At 36.2% G+C, this 15,168-nt stretch overlaps 2 protein-coding genes across 5 annotated transcripts in view; one reads left to right on the forward strand and one right to left on the reverse strand.

Annotated features, from left to right (window-relative positions):
• Positions 1-9,114, forward strand: LOC138064586 (selenoprotein P-like). Its single transcript, XM_068927884.1, has 5 exons — positions 1-137; positions 1,595-1,798; positions 3,607-3,819; positions 5,550-5,667; positions 7,345-9,114. The coding sequence occupies exons 2-5, from the start codon at positions 1,608-1,610 to the stop codon at positions 7,753-7,755; spliced, it is 933 nt and encodes a 310-aa protein (XP_068783985.1). The 5' UTR covers positions 1-137; positions 1,595-1,607; the 3' UTR covers positions 7,756-9,114.
• The window catches only part of LOC104140571 (coiled-coil domain-containing protein 152), a 21,108-nt gene continuing 13,830 nt past the window's right edge, over positions 7,891-15,168 (reverse strand). For all 4 annotated transcript variants that reach the window (XM_068927889.1, XM_068927885.1, XM_068927887.1 and 1 more), the window contains exons 4-9: positions 14,825-14,893; positions 13,519-13,583; positions 11,888-11,990; positions 10,927-11,054; positions 9,863-9,949; positions 7,891-9,332 (exon numbers count right to left, since the gene is read on the reverse strand). In XM_068927889.1, the coding sequence (XP_068783990.1) occupies positions 9,210-9,332; positions 9,863-9,949; positions 10,927-11,054; positions 11,888-11,990; positions 13,519-13,583; positions 14,825-14,893 (575 nt within the window). In that variant the 3' untranslated portion in view covers positions 7,891-9,209. The remainder of the gene's footprint in view (positions 9,333-9,862; positions 9,950-10,926; positions 11,055-11,887; positions 11,991-13,518; positions 13,584-14,824; positions 14,894-15,168) is intronic.

Below are 15,168 nucleotides of genomic sequence, written 5' to 3' on the forward strand. Positions count from 1 at the left end.
CCTGAACTTTGAACCACATCTGCGAAGTGAGATAAACAAGAGCCATATAAATACCACAGCCCTTCTCCGAAAGTGTTTTTCTTCTGCAGTGCATGGTCGAGCGGAGCAGCCAAGGAGGGGAGGGAGGGGAGAAAAGGGTAAGTTAAGTGTGTTGTTTTTACTGTGAAAGAGCTTCATGACTTAAGATTTGGCAGACTGTTTCTTTGGCTGTAAAGACTGACTGTGGAAATTTCCATTGGAAACTAAGTAAAAAGTTGAACTGTTAAGGGACGTGTAATTCAGAACATAACTTGTCGTCTTGTCTGCAGAGCTAGACAGCTGTTGCTAGCCTTGGGGTGTCAGTGCTGCAGAAGGCTATAAAATTACAGAGGAATCTCAGCATGGCTTAGGAGCTTTATGTGTTTGCAGTGGAGCCCTGTAAAGGCAAGCCGTTTTCCAGGTGTGCAGAAAGAGCAAAAAACTGGCCCTCCACATACCAACTGGGCCATAATTTAATCCTCAAAGTACTGTACCTAAAATGCTTTTGGTATAGCTGCAGGAAAGAAACATTAGGGAAAGCAGGATTTTACAAATGATGTCAGATTTGCAGCAGCTGAGTCTGGCTTTAAAAGATCAGTAATTAAAATGTTTTATTTTATTAGACTATGAGAAGATTGAAGGAGAACATATTATTGATCAGAACTTAGTGTTTCAAAAATACTCTGTGTTTACTGCCAGAATCTGATCTGAATGGTGGAACTGTAGAATCCCACAACCTAGCGCAGGTTGGAGAGCGGTTTTAAGGGTCATTTCTCAATAACGGGAGTTTTCTGACCATATTAAGCCAAAATTATTATGTAATTGGAATAAAAGGATCATTACAGAATTTCTTGTATTTTTTGATTCTCATAAACATCGAAAGGATTCAGTGTGGGCAGAAGATTTTGTAAAATCTGGGAAATCCTGAAACTGAGTTTCATTTCCTGTTTTTGCAGAATTGTATCTAGTGTTTGCATTCTTAAGAGAGTTTTCTGAGTGGCGCCAAAATGCTACAAACTGGCTTGTAAAGATCTTTTAAGTCTTTTTTTTTTTTTTTTTTCCCCTTGCCAGGTTATATAATATTTTCTATGTACCGAAACATACTGTTGGTGTAGCTACTTTAAAGTCAGTGGAACTGTGCTGCACTGGACTGGAATCAGACTAGAATCTGGACTGCACTGGTCTAGAGTGTTCTGGTGTAAACTGGCTCAGCACCACAGACTTAAAAACACAAGAAATGAGGTCAACTTTAACATCACTGAAATGTTAAAAACTGAAATATTACAAAGAGTAATGAACAACCTAGTTTGTTTACTTGCACTAAAAGAAAATGCCATTATTTTGTACTTCTTCAGCTGTTTACACATAGCAAAGACCTAGATTTATTTATTATATGGAAACGCCATTGCAAAATCTAAGAAATATGACCAAGCAGTAAACATACTGCTGAAATGTCCCCTTACTGTATATTTAAACTGAATGGACCCAGTGTCCTGCAGTGTTTTGTTATGGGGATTTCAGAGTCTGAACTTTGCTTAAGCGTTGATCTCATTTTGTTTATTTTCTCTCTTTGCAGATAAAGCCCAGCCATGTGGGCAGGGCTGGGGCTAGTTCTGAGTCTCTGCCTCCTCCCAGGAGGAGGGGCAGAGATCCAGAACTGCAAAGAGCCCCCAGAATGGCATATTGGGGAGGAGAACCCAATGCTGAACTCTAGGGGGTCGGTGACAGTGGTAGCTCTCCTCCAAGCTAGCTGATACTTGTGCCTGCTGCAGGCTTCCAGGTAAGTGTAAACCTCCTTCCCAGTTTTTTTCCAAACAAGCCTCGTCAATTTTTAAAGCCGTCTGAGGATAACGTACGCATCCAACTACAGATACGCTCCATGAACTATGGCTTCCTCAAATGCCAGCGACCCTGCTAGAACGTGTGAGCCGGCCTTGGTGACCAGGTTAATTCCCAGCGGGAACATTTTGTGCTAGTGGTTTGGATTCTTCAGCTGCTGGCTTAGTACTGACGGACAGCTTATCTTTTCCAGATTGTAGTTACTACATAAATATGCTATCAACTTGATGTTAACGAAGAGTAAAGCACATGAAAGTCCAACAGAAACAGTTCCTCCAGAGCTTTACTTTGGTTAACAACAGATAATTAATGTGGCAAAGATGCTGAAGTCAAGAAATACCATAATTCTCTGACATGGACAGAGAGATCCTTATATTTTACTCATGCTTCATATGAAAACACCCCTTGAATCACATAATCTTCATGAAAGATCTCTAGGGAAAAAGGCAAATCAAATGTGCATTTTTAATGTACTTTCCTAGTCTGTTCAAAGAAAAAAACACCAGAAAATATGGTAAAGCATGGCCTCGCAGAAAATAGATGAGGCATTCAAGGGAACTATCAGTGTTTAATTTTTATAAAAGACCTGAGACACTGGTGCTCACAGCCCTTATCGTATATTCATTTAGTGGTTGTAAAATAACTTGAGTTTAAAAACTGATCGTGCTGGTTTCACAGCTTGATTTTGATCAGTGTAATAAGATCTTAGTACCCTGCCTCCGTGGGATGCATAAATTTCTAGTCTAATAGTTCTTTCAAGCTTTCCAGAACTGGATCTCGAAAAACTAGTGGTAAATCTCTGGCTCCATCCAAGTCAAAAGTGTGTTTTGTGGTTGGTTTTCAAGGTAGTTGGATTTGAATCCATGCATTCTAGAAAGGCTCGAAAGAATCTTTCTAATTCAAGACTATTCAAAATTTTTCTGAAACTGAAAAAATAAAGAGTTTTCTAGAGCCATTCAGGAGGAAAGAATGACCCTTATACAAATGAAATGAGTGAAAAGCTTGTACAAGAAGAAAGCAGCTTTCTGTATTACATAGCAGAGAAGAAGATTTTGTGATGTACATGCTCTAGTATTAGAGAGGGAACATTAATAACAGCCAGCGGGCTCACGCACAAATTCCATAGCCATCCTTTTGTTCCAGTTGTGGTAATATCCCTTTTCTGGCTATTATGGAAAATAACCATGTCAAGCAGAGTGGGAGAACTATCAGCCTTTTAACTGCAGGTTTGCTTTCTTGATTATTCACCTTGCTGCTGTATTCATTCTGTGCATACTTTTACCAGTTATATGACCCAAAACAGAACATTTAAGTAAAAGCACCAGATAAACTGTCTGTTAGAAATATGGGAAAAGAAAAACTGAAGTAAAAATATCACTGAAATCTATCTGAAAACAAATGCATCTGCTTTATTTAGTACTATATTCTACTTACAAGGATAGGAACCAGGACATGTCACTACACTGCTAGTTACTGTATGATCTCATTTGGTGACAACGTAGTTGATGGTAATGGCAAATGGAAGGAGTCTCTTTGAATAGTTTTAGGCTTGTATCCATTAAAACTTGGAGGAAATAACATTTGCTTTAATGAAAGCAAGATGGAGCTCATTAGCGTTTGATGAATAAGGCAAATCATTGATCTCTGGAAGCGTGCATATATTCAGAAATAACATTTTTATATTGCAAAGGAAAAGACTCTTATGATTCCCTGTTTTTAATAATCTGCTTTCTTTACAATCTCCCTTAGATTGGAGGACTTGCGAGTGAAGTTAGAGAATGAAGGACTGGTCAATATCTCGTATGTGGTTGTCAACCACCAGGGAACTCAGTCCCACAGGAAATTTCACCTACTGAAAGAAAGTGTTTCAGACTGTATCACTGTCTACCAGCAGGATGAACAGCAAGCTGATGTCTGGACTACCTTAAATGGAAACAAACATGATTTTCTCATCTATGACAGGTCTGTGTATAAAATTAGGAAAATATTTGCATGTACTTACAGTCTTTGTAATTCACTATATTAATTAATCAGTTTGCAAATAGCCTAATTACCTCACGATATAGTCGTTATAATCAGCTTCTCAGTTGCACTATGTAAAGCACTTCCACTTTTTCAGGAAGAAGGAAGCTACAAAAAAGTCTGCTTTTGTTTAAATAAATTTGGGATAAATACATTGTCTTTTTAGTTACTATTGATTTATATTACTGTAACGGAGAGTAGAATTTGACAGTGATTCTGACACTGTTTTTATTCTCTGAAAACTCCATTATGTCAATGGATGTGAAAATAGAGTCAATCCAGAAAAGCTACCTAAGTTTTCATAAAAGCATTTTAACTAGAATTGGTTGAAAATGTCATGTAACCTTCCTGTCTCCATGTAGAAAAGTTAGTTTTTAGGTGAAACTTAAAACTTTGAAATAAACTAGCTTTTTGACCGTAAGATTCTGGGACATGTTATCTTTTGGGAGAACCAGTAATAATTGCTTACTTGAAATCCTAATTTTTCAGATTTGATGCAAATTATATGATAAGTAAGTTTTGCATTTCTAACATGTCCATCTTAATTATTATTATTATGTTACTGTAAAGAACATTCTCAATTCACATTGAAACATAATTAAGTTTAATAAAGAATTAGAAAATTACATGTATTTTTTCTCCTACTGCGAAGACATTGCACAAATTAGATAACTTTAGGCTGTGGGCTGCAACTAACACTTCAATGATCCTTAGAGAGGGAACGGATGTTATTGCAGCAAATATGCCTGAGTGTGTGGGAGGAAGGTTGTCACATGATAGATGAACAGATCAAGGCTGCATGTAGCCCCCGAAGGGACCCCAAAGTTGACACCTGGCCCACAAAATTTGAAAGGTAGAACTAATCTGTGATGTTGAAACATAGGGTGTGTTTATTTTACCAACTGGCTTGGCACTGGTTTGGCTGTGATCCATTATAGTTCAAGGACTATATGTCCTCACTGTGTCTTTACTGCCAGTGAAGTTTGTGCCAGCTGCTGGTCCTAGACGTGGACTACACCTGTGTAGAGAGCTATGGCTGGAGAACCTTGTGGTCCACATTGCAAGTAGGGTACTTAACATGGTGCCTGGTATACAACTTCCACCTTTGTTCCATCTGCTCTGAGTGCACCAGTAGTGTGCTCAAGTGCATACCAGAGCGCTCCAGAACAGACACAGAGCAGATGTGCACCATCAGAATCGCTCATGCACACTGGATCACTAATGCAGATGCACTGCAGTTCGCATTTCCAATCAAGAAACATGTTATGCTGTATTAAAACATTCGTTGCATGAATGCAACAACCATACTGTGATTTGTACTGCTATGCAAACGGCAGTCCTCCTTAGCAAGACAGCTATGTAAAGAGTGTACCTTTGGTAGTCTAAAAACGCTGTTACATGGGAGGCTTCCGCCAAGAGAACTGTATCAGTAAGAAATCATGCTTCACCCTATTGATTGATGTAGTTGAGCAGGCAAAAGTGTATAATGCAGATACTGATTTTTACTGCTTTTGACTCCTTGGACAGAAACAGTCTTTGTAGGATTGTACAGTATGGGAGGATTGAGGTGAACAAAATAAGGAGATGTGATGAGAAGAAGAGAGATTTAATTTTTTATATATATATATATGTTTACGTATATGTAACTATGGAATTCTTTCTCTCCCTAGATGTGGCCGTCTAGTGTATCATCTGGGTCTGCCCTATTCCTTCCTGTCTTTCCAATACGTAGAAGAATCTATAAAGATTGCATACTGTGAAAACAAGTGTGGAAATTGCTCTTACACGGTATTTTCTTATTTCATTCTGTACGCACTAGGAAAGGGAAAGTGGACTGGACCAGTATTTAAAAATAATTACTTCAGTGTGATTAATCCCAGAACACATGTTTTAGAGTCTAAACGTTTACATGCCTCTTGCTAGAGAACTTTTAAGCATTTTTCAAAATGAAGCAGATCTAATTTAGAATCAACTGATTATTGAGAATAGACTGATTATCTAAGTTCCTGCCCTTGATAGAAATGTGAATCAAGTCAAATCTTGGATGCTATTCAATTTCTGGAGTTACACACGCTTAGTGAGCATTTAATGCCTCAGTCCTGGGGGCCAGGTAGGTACTTAAACGAATAGTATACTTTTAGAAGACCTGGTAGTCAAATCTAAGCTGGTTTGAGTTACTATTCTTTTTAGTTTGTATTTAAAAACAATATACAGAACTCGCTTTAAAAAAGTGGTAATGATGACAAAGTATTGTTACCCTTATGAAAAAGGGCAGCTTTGTTTTCAATATAACTGAAGATCAGGAGTACCTTAAAGGTTATCAGAAATTGTACATACCTAGTCATGAAAGTTCAGCCAGAAGCGTCATGGTTTCAGTTTTCCTCATACAGTTTTCCAGCGAAATGTAGGCCACAGACAAGTCAACTATGGGATCCTAGAATAAGAAAACTTATTAGCAATTATTTGAATTTTAATTCCCCAAGAGTTTACATTAGGAGCCCTGTCCAGGTATCAGCCATGTTGTAGAACAAGGTGCCTTTTGATAGTCATACCTTTCTTCAGTGAAGTAACACTTTCTCAGAAAGAAACACTTCTTTGTGAGACAGTCTTCCTCAAGAATTCAGATGTCAAACACTGTATATGATGTTTAGAAGGAATTTCAGAGTGTCTGTGTGCCTATTTCACATTCAGTCTGTAGTGCTTATACAGGTACTCGTAGCTGAAGTCACCTAGCTTGATCAGTCGCGTTCACTTTCCCGACTTTTTTTTTTCTTACGGCTCAATTACTGTGCTTCTCTTGAATTAACGTTGACATTCAATAAGAGAAGAATTTCCTTCTCAAACTTGGTATCCTTCATGTTTTTGAAATAATATTGAGTACTTAAAGAAAAATATTTTTTTAACCTACCTTTACTGAAAAACCTCCAAAACCCATCTCTCATCAATATGGCCTGTTCTCATAGCTACTCCACTGACATACTTACTTCAACTGCCTAAAGAGCACCACCAGAAAAAAGTGGCAGTTAAGCCCAATAACCTGAGATATACAAAAGACTGAGCCTCGAAGACAAATCCTGGAGGCAGATAGTTCTTCCTCGTTTTCCTTTTTCCTGCAAGACCCTTCACAAGGTGCTGCAGATTCCCTACTTGGCACCAACTTGCGCTGCTTTCCCCTTCTCCACATACTTTTGGGGTGGAGCGGTGGCAACGTTTTAGCATCGTACTTGTATTTTCTCGATTTTGTTGGAAGCCAAAAAGCTAAATGAATCATTGTTTTCTGTAAAGAAGTATAGGCTGTTGTTCACGTTTTATATTACAGCATCAGTCTTTCAAAGTTACTTATAACCAATAATTTTAAATAATCCATCACTTAGATTTCAGGTACTGCAAAAACACCAAGAAGATAATTATTTTACAACTAGTTTAATTAGGTATAATGCCTTATTTGAACTTTTTATTTTCCAGGAACCCTATATTGATGATATATGTGAAAACATCACTAAAAAGGCAGATGAAAAGCTAGCAGAGATAGAACCAAAACCAGCTGGCCAACATTCACATCGTCACCACCTGCATAGACACAGACACCACCACCATGAGGAGAGTCATCATTCCAAAAATGAGAACCAACAGGCTCCTGCTGAATCTCCAAGACGACACTCTTCTCAGAGTGGTCGGCGTCATAGAGTTTTTGGCCATAACAGACATGATCAGAGAGGTAATCAAGAACCGCTAGAAACTCTTCCTCAGGGAGAAGGTGCAGAATCTCATACACAAGATAAAAAGCTATGAAAAAAGAGAAAAGCCAGCTGTAAAAACCAGTTAACTTGAACCTGGCAGAAAGCATCAGACTCAACTTCTAGTAGCTGATGCTGACATTGTCGACACCTTTTGTTTGAAGAGCTAAGGCATTCTGTCACTTGACAGTGTCGCGGAGCACTTCCGAATTCTTGCAGGTGACACGGCCAGCTGTTAGCAGAGGACATTACTGAATCATGACAGTGACGTCTGCTTTCAGCTGCCTGACAGTCACCAGCAGCAAGAGAAACTAGTGACACCTGACAGTGACAGGAAGAGGAAGGAAAGTGAGCCTGAGAAACAAACTAAACACCATAAAACACTATCTAAGTTCATTTAATTTTGGGAGTGGAAAAAATAACAGATGAAGTGTTTTTATTGCCCCACAATAAAAAAAATTATCTCAAGACAGGTGACGGAAGCGTGGAGTTAGAATATAAGTAGCGCAAACAAATGGAGCGTTACAGCAGCGCTCTTGGAAGTAAACAAAACCTATCTAATTCCATCAATGAAAAACTTCCTATTTTAAAGCCATTTAACTGACCCATAGTTTGTTTTTCAGTTGCAGTTGAAAGGTGTCTGCGTTCTTGATTAATTTGTCTTTCTTGTTTTTCTTCTAACATTCTGCTTGCATTTGTGAGGACAGGAGCATAAACTATGACCTAGGGGCTTCTGTTTGATGCTAGCAACCAAGAATAGAAGATGACCAAAAAAGATATTTTAATCATACTTTATTGTTAAGAAAGAACATGGAATATATTCACAGTTTGTTTTTTTTTTTCTAACCTATGGATACAAATTGCGTACAATAAAATGTTATTTCTAAGCAACACGCCACAATAACTTCTTATCTCAAATGTAAGCAATAATTGCATTATTTGAAAGTAACAGATTATATGTTTATCTTTTATTGCTATTTACTGTATCGGGGTCCAGTACTACACACTGCTGCAGCTTGTAAGATCCTACTAAATTAATAGGATTGTGCCTAAAATGACAGGCAGTGTTAACAGCTCGTAATGCAGATCAGTATCTATATAAAAAAGTGGGAGGGTAGGGACCAAATTCAGTCTTGATGTAATGTTTGTCTTTGCTTAGAACAGTGCTGAATTTGATAATCTGTATTGATTAGTACTGCAATATTCTGCTGAAACTTGTATAACTATTGTTTTTAACTTAGCACTCTTTGACTAACCAAGTTAAAGTGAAAATAAAGTCATTTGAAAGATTCTTGGATAAAGAAGAGAATATTCAAGAAAGGAAAACCACATTGAAAGCATACACCATAGTTGATGATGGCTTAATAGGGAAACTGTTACTCCTACAAAACCTGAAGCTTCTTATGGTGAATGCTGATTAGCAGGAAAGTACTACTGAACAGAATGTATGTTTAGGGAATGTTTGACAAGAGTTTTTCAATAAAAAATAGATTCAGTATTTCCTTGTATTTTGCTTTTACTTTTGAAGTGCAGTTTGAAATACACTATTTCTAGTTCTCACTGTATGACAAAGTAGTTCAAAAGTACATATTCTCAGAACCGCTTTCGTTTGAAGTGCAAGTCCTGGCCTTTATTAAGACGTAGCTCCAAGTCTCTTATGGTGTTACGCAGAATTTCAATTTCCTTGTTTTTTTCCTCCTGGAGATGCTGCAGCTTCTGTAAAAATGCAGACAAACGCTTCATTGTTAAATATCTTGTAGAATTATGTACCAATACAATATGCTGCTGCTAATGAGAAATAGTCTAACAATATTTTTCACAGTATTACAAAAATGACTTCCCCAGAATCCTATTTCTGTGACATCCCAAAGTCCCCAGTCTACCAGAACAGTAGTGCACATATGTAATTTATATCACAGTCATTGATGTCAGCTGTACCTTAAGTTCCCAAGTTAACAATTCTACACATTTGACCATTTAACATGGGGGCTTTTGTTGCTGGTATCAAAGGTATTAAGCTGCTGAATCACATCTGTATCAAGATCAGTGCAAAAAGGCATGAAATTAGTTGTAAATAGATGGGAGGGAAGCGTTGGAAAAGTGAATGATATGGATCCTGTCAGACATGAAACACTTTCCCCCCCCCCAAATTTCTGTTACAAAACAAAACAATAAAAGCCCAGGGAACTGCTGTTTGAAATTGACTGTAACAGTAGTTGCAGCCTGCAGGCTATTCAAGCACATACCCTTCGATAGATACTTTGTGGCAAGACAGAAGCATCGGAAAATGATTTTGCTGTTTTATTCTGAACTCTCGCTAATTTAGCATTGAACTGAAAGAATCAGGAAAAGATAAAACATTAATAACCCAACAGGAAAATATTAATACAAATAATACAAGCATAATTTTCAGTTTTCCCATGGTTTTGTACCTAAAAATAGTAATAGTACACTTATCTACTATTTAATTCTAGGACAATGAAACTGTGAAAGTTTATTTTAAAAAATGCAATTACATGTTAAGAGTTTTTTTTTAATGCTTCAAATTATTTCAAAAAGAAAGAATTGATACAAAATATTATAATGGCAATTTACCATACATAAGTATTTCTGAAATGTTAAATGAACAAAAACACTGCTAAACAACATTGAAAGAACAAAGATGGTTCCCCAGTCCTATTGTGTGCAGGAGGAGAGAATGGGAAGGATGCAAAAAATCCTTGAAACCATTATCCTTCCTTTGTGTTCCAAGGGGAACTCAGTCCAAACAGTTTCACACCTTACTTCTTTTTTAATGTGAAAGGTTTGAAGTATTTCCTTCATTTTTCTGTAATTGGGAGAGTGGCCTTAAAACCTAAGCCACGAAACACACGTTGAATTCTGTGACTCTCAAAGCTCTGCAGGATTAGAAGTCTTTAAGCTCCTGAAGTTTACAAATAACCATATCTTCCAAGCATTAATAAAAATTAATTAAAAAGAATAGACGTTAAGTAGAAAACATTTGCTTTCATTTCATTATAGCTCAAGAAATAGATGGCAAAATTTCCAAAATAATTTAACTTAAGGATACAGCAAACTTCAATGTCCCTACATGGCAGGTAAAACTTATTTCCGAGCAGAAGCTATTCAGATACAGTTACAGAAGGGAGTACATGCCATTCCCTTTTGTGCAGATGATCATTTTTTAATTTTCCTAGGTTCCATTACATTTCTCTGTTAGGTACCATTGACACCATTCTTCACTACACAAAATCTTCTAAGTGCACCACTGCCTAATTAATCACCTTTAGCTCAGCTTCAAAATGCATACCTCTATCTGCAGTTTAATTATTTCATTCTGCTTCTCTTCATCTTGAGTTTTCAGTTGTCTGGTTAACTCTAGTATTTCCAGTTCTTTTTTCGCTACTTGTTCCCTATACTCCACTTCTATTAGTTCAACTAATAACAGTAATAACATGAAATATGATGATTAAAATATAAACAGGTTTACATAGAAAAAGAACAATTGCATTTCACAAATCTTAAGACTTTCTTGAACAGCTGTTGAGTATTTCACAGGAAAAGAATTTCAGTAAAACAAAAAACATGTTTTAAAACTACATGGAAACGACCCTGTCCCATCACAGTAAGATGGAGTCTCTTTAGAGAAGCATCACATTTTGCAAAGACTTTGTTAGCCTTTTTTTGTGTTAAGTGGATAACCAAAACCTCTTACTGTTGAAAGTTACGTCTGTAATGAAAAAAATTAATACTGGAATTATTGCAGTGTTTCTGCAATTATTAAGGTGTATCTTGTTGCAATTATTAAGGTGTTTCTTGTTGCAGTATTATTTATTTACAAAAATGGTATGGAGTCCTGTTTTCCTGAGCATAGCTGGAACACCGTAACAGCAATCTAGCACACAGTTCATAAGGCAATTTTCCAGCCAGCACTTAACCCAAAATTTCCTTCCTTCAGATTTTTCTTAGGTCCATGTTCCCAGCGTTTGTTCTACCTGTTTTGGAATTTCTGCTCATCCTATGCTTCTGTACTACAACCTCACTGTAACTGTCTACTCTTGAGCTAAGATAAAATTCAGTTAAACACTTTATCCACCTCTAGCTTTCATGTGTCTTTGTTTTGTGAGTACTACACTTGTACTTTAATTAGAAAATGTTTTCCAGTCATGTATCTCCGTTAAGAAGTTGAACTGTATTTCTTGTATTTATCCTCGAATAGGTTTCAACATGGTTTACTCAGCTCCATAGCATTCCATCTTCAGAGAACTTACGTTTTTTTTTCATGTCGCAATTCAACTGTGTTACTTCTAATTTGTGGTCTTCCTCTTTGTTTTGAATTTCTGTCAAAAGCGTCTCAATCATATGTTTATACTCCTGTGAATGTAAAAAGCTTCATAAAGAAAATCTTTAGGATTCTGTACTTACTTAGAAAGTCTTCTGTGAAATACAACATTCTGGTCAAAATGTGCAATACTCTCCATAATTTAGTATTTGCTTTTTCTAGCTCTAGTAAATTCAGAATGACCAGTTACTACTTCCACAACCTGACTGAAGTCCACAGATGAAAAAAGTAGCAGATACAAATTGTATTACAGCTATTAGTATTGTTAAAATAAAATTAGAAATTGCTCTTATCAGGAAAAAAAGGGTGAATGGAGAAGTCACATACCTTTCCCCAAACCAGTGCTGCAGTTAGTTAATGAGTGCAGCTATACTTTTTTAGATTTTGACTAAAGATTGTATAATAATGAACTGTATTTAAAATACGCAGTTTTGTTAGTATGGCTTATGTCAAGGATTCCACAACTTCACACTGGCAGCAGTGGAAATGGTTGTGATATAAGCAGTAGTGACGCTGGTGGCACTGATAACCTGAGGAAAGGAAGCTTGAGTATACTTATTATATAAGTTTGCTCTAATATGTTAAGAAATACTCCAGAATTACCAAGTAGTAATTACTAGCTGTAGTTGCCAGCGTAGAGGTGCTTTCCCCAAAGCTCCTGTCCAAGCCCTCTCCTGAAGGCAGTCACCGACCAGAGCAATGTTCAGAGGCACTTAAAAAGGCAGTTATTGATTGGTGGTAATAGTGTATATGTCAGGTAAGTGCTTTCAGAACAACACTGGGAAGCTCCACCATGTATATAATCATAGTTTCTATACCACAATTTGAGGATTAATAATGTACGTTTTATCATCTTTTTGAAGGCATTACTTATTTTATCCTCAAATTGTCAAGATAACAGCTCTATTGGTACACGAGTTCAATATAAACAACTCATCATTAGTATTAATGCAGACAAAGAAAATTAGTATCAAGAGTGTTCCAAATTCTATGTAGGGAACAGATGTGCAATCTTAGCACAGAGCACTGACAAGACTCCTGACTAGCACTGCTGGTGTTACCTGTCTTCCAAAAAAACAGTGAAACAGATGAAAAGTAGAGAGATGCTAGACGGAATTTGTTATGAGTCAAGGAGCCTATCCTCTTTGTAGCGTTCACTCCCAAGGAGACCACTGACAAAATTCACAGAGGTTCTTGATTCTTTGGCAGTAAAGCAGTTGTCTTGAACATCAAACATGTATTTGTGTTTTTGGACAAATGATTAACTTCTAGCCTATGAAGCTGAATTTAAAGCTAATGCAGCTAAAAGTAAGTGCAACTTAGACTGAGCCAGAGTTCTCAGCACTTAGTAGGACTGACCTCTTAGTCTTTGCAGTAACGCATTCTCATACTGATACTGGTTTGAGAACAACTGTTCCCCCTGTGCACATGATAAAACTCCAGGAAAAGTGCGACAATAATGTCATCAGTAGCAAAGAGTTTAAGAATATATATGAACTGTTACAAAAGAGAAAGAGACACCTTATTCCTCTGCCTAAAGAATGACCATTCATGACGCACCTGTTCACGAGCCTTTAATTTCTCTTCCAAGATGCGAATGTTATCCTTCAGTCTCTCATTTTCATCTATGTAATAATAAAACATAAACTGAGTCACTAAAAAGTAAATTTCAGCAGTATGGTTAACATAAGACTAAAAAAATGACTTTCATTTGACCTGTCTAAACTTAAGAAACTGTAAACATTTTATAGACATGACAATCTTCATTTGCGCAACTAAGTAACCTCCGTTGCCATTTTTTGAACAGATAATTCATAGTTTAATCATAATATTTGCCTGATATTACTACTTTGGTCTTCAGCCTTCTCATAACTGATCCAGTCAATAACAGTTAGATGCAAAGTCCTTTAGTTCAGAAATTAAGAGATTATTATCCTGTGTGGGGCACTTGCAAGTAGGAGACGCAATCCTTTCTTTTTAAGTACCCATTTCCCAAAAAATGAACTCAGTAAATGCACGCAGGCTCCTAAGCAGCCTGACTATAGTGATAGTAAGTATGCTAATTAAATGAAAAGTAGCATCACAAAGACAGAATTTAGAAAAAAATTCAATTTATTATTAAAAATCCTTTTGAGTATTAAAAACAACCATATACTTCCCATTTTTAGAGGTTTATTAACATTTATGCTACTGTGCCTTGAACACACAATGGGTATGAAATTAAGTATATGCTATATAGCTATACTGTGATATGAAGATACTTTGGTCCATGTGATGTCTAAAAATGTGATATTATATATAATATTTATATATATTTATAGTTATTATATATAGTCATAATATTTATATATTTTTATTTTAAAATAGCAATTTTAAAGAGAGACTTTGTCAAGTATTGAGTATTTGTCAAGTATTGAGACTTTGTCAAGTATTTACGGATAACAACTGATTCTTAAAATCATTTTTAAGCTGAGGATTAAGACTCTTAAAGTACTTAAACGTGTAAAAACTATGTGTAAATGCTTTACTAGACCATAGTCCAAAAAATGAATAATACTTTCGCACTTTTTGTAAGATTTCCTGTGCGACACTGAAATAAAATTAAAACCCAACTATTGATTAAAAAAATCTCACTGCGCTAGAACTTTTACTAGTGGATTCTAAGGATAATAGCAACAGACATTTATTAAGCACACAAACCACTAAAACATGCACAGGATTGCTATGAGATACAATTTGTTTCCTTTCTGCTTGGCTGCTAGCCACTCTTCTTCTCTGAAAAAAGCATTAAATATAAATTAAACATTTAAACACCTGCTCATTCTAAATTACAGTACAGTATATATAGGAACACTTTTCTCTTTACCTTTCACGTTACACTGGTTTTCAACAGTTTGTGTCAGACCATGTATCACATTCTGTAGAGCAGTACGTTCTAAAAGAAATGACAAATCAAGTATTTTTGAATAAGTGCTTCACTATTTTCATTTTGGAATTCATTATAACCATCAAAAACAAATAATAAACAGCACATTTAAGTATTTTTTTAAACTATGATGAAAAATGTAGGAGAATAACATACATTTTTTATTACAGAAGTTTAAACATCCATCTTCTTGGTCTTCCAAGAACATTCAGTATTTTGAATAGTAGGAACAATATATTCCTTTGCCTACTGTAAAGATAACAGAAATTCTTCTTCAAGAATCT

The sequence above is a fragment of the Struthio camelus genome, chromosome Z, assembly GCF_040807025.1.
Source record: "Struthio camelus isolate bStrCam1 chromosome Z, bStrCam1.hap1, whole genome shotgun sequence".
Classification (NCBI taxonomy): Eukaryota; Metazoa; Chordata; class Aves; order Struthioniformes; family Struthionidae; genus Struthio; species Struthio camelus.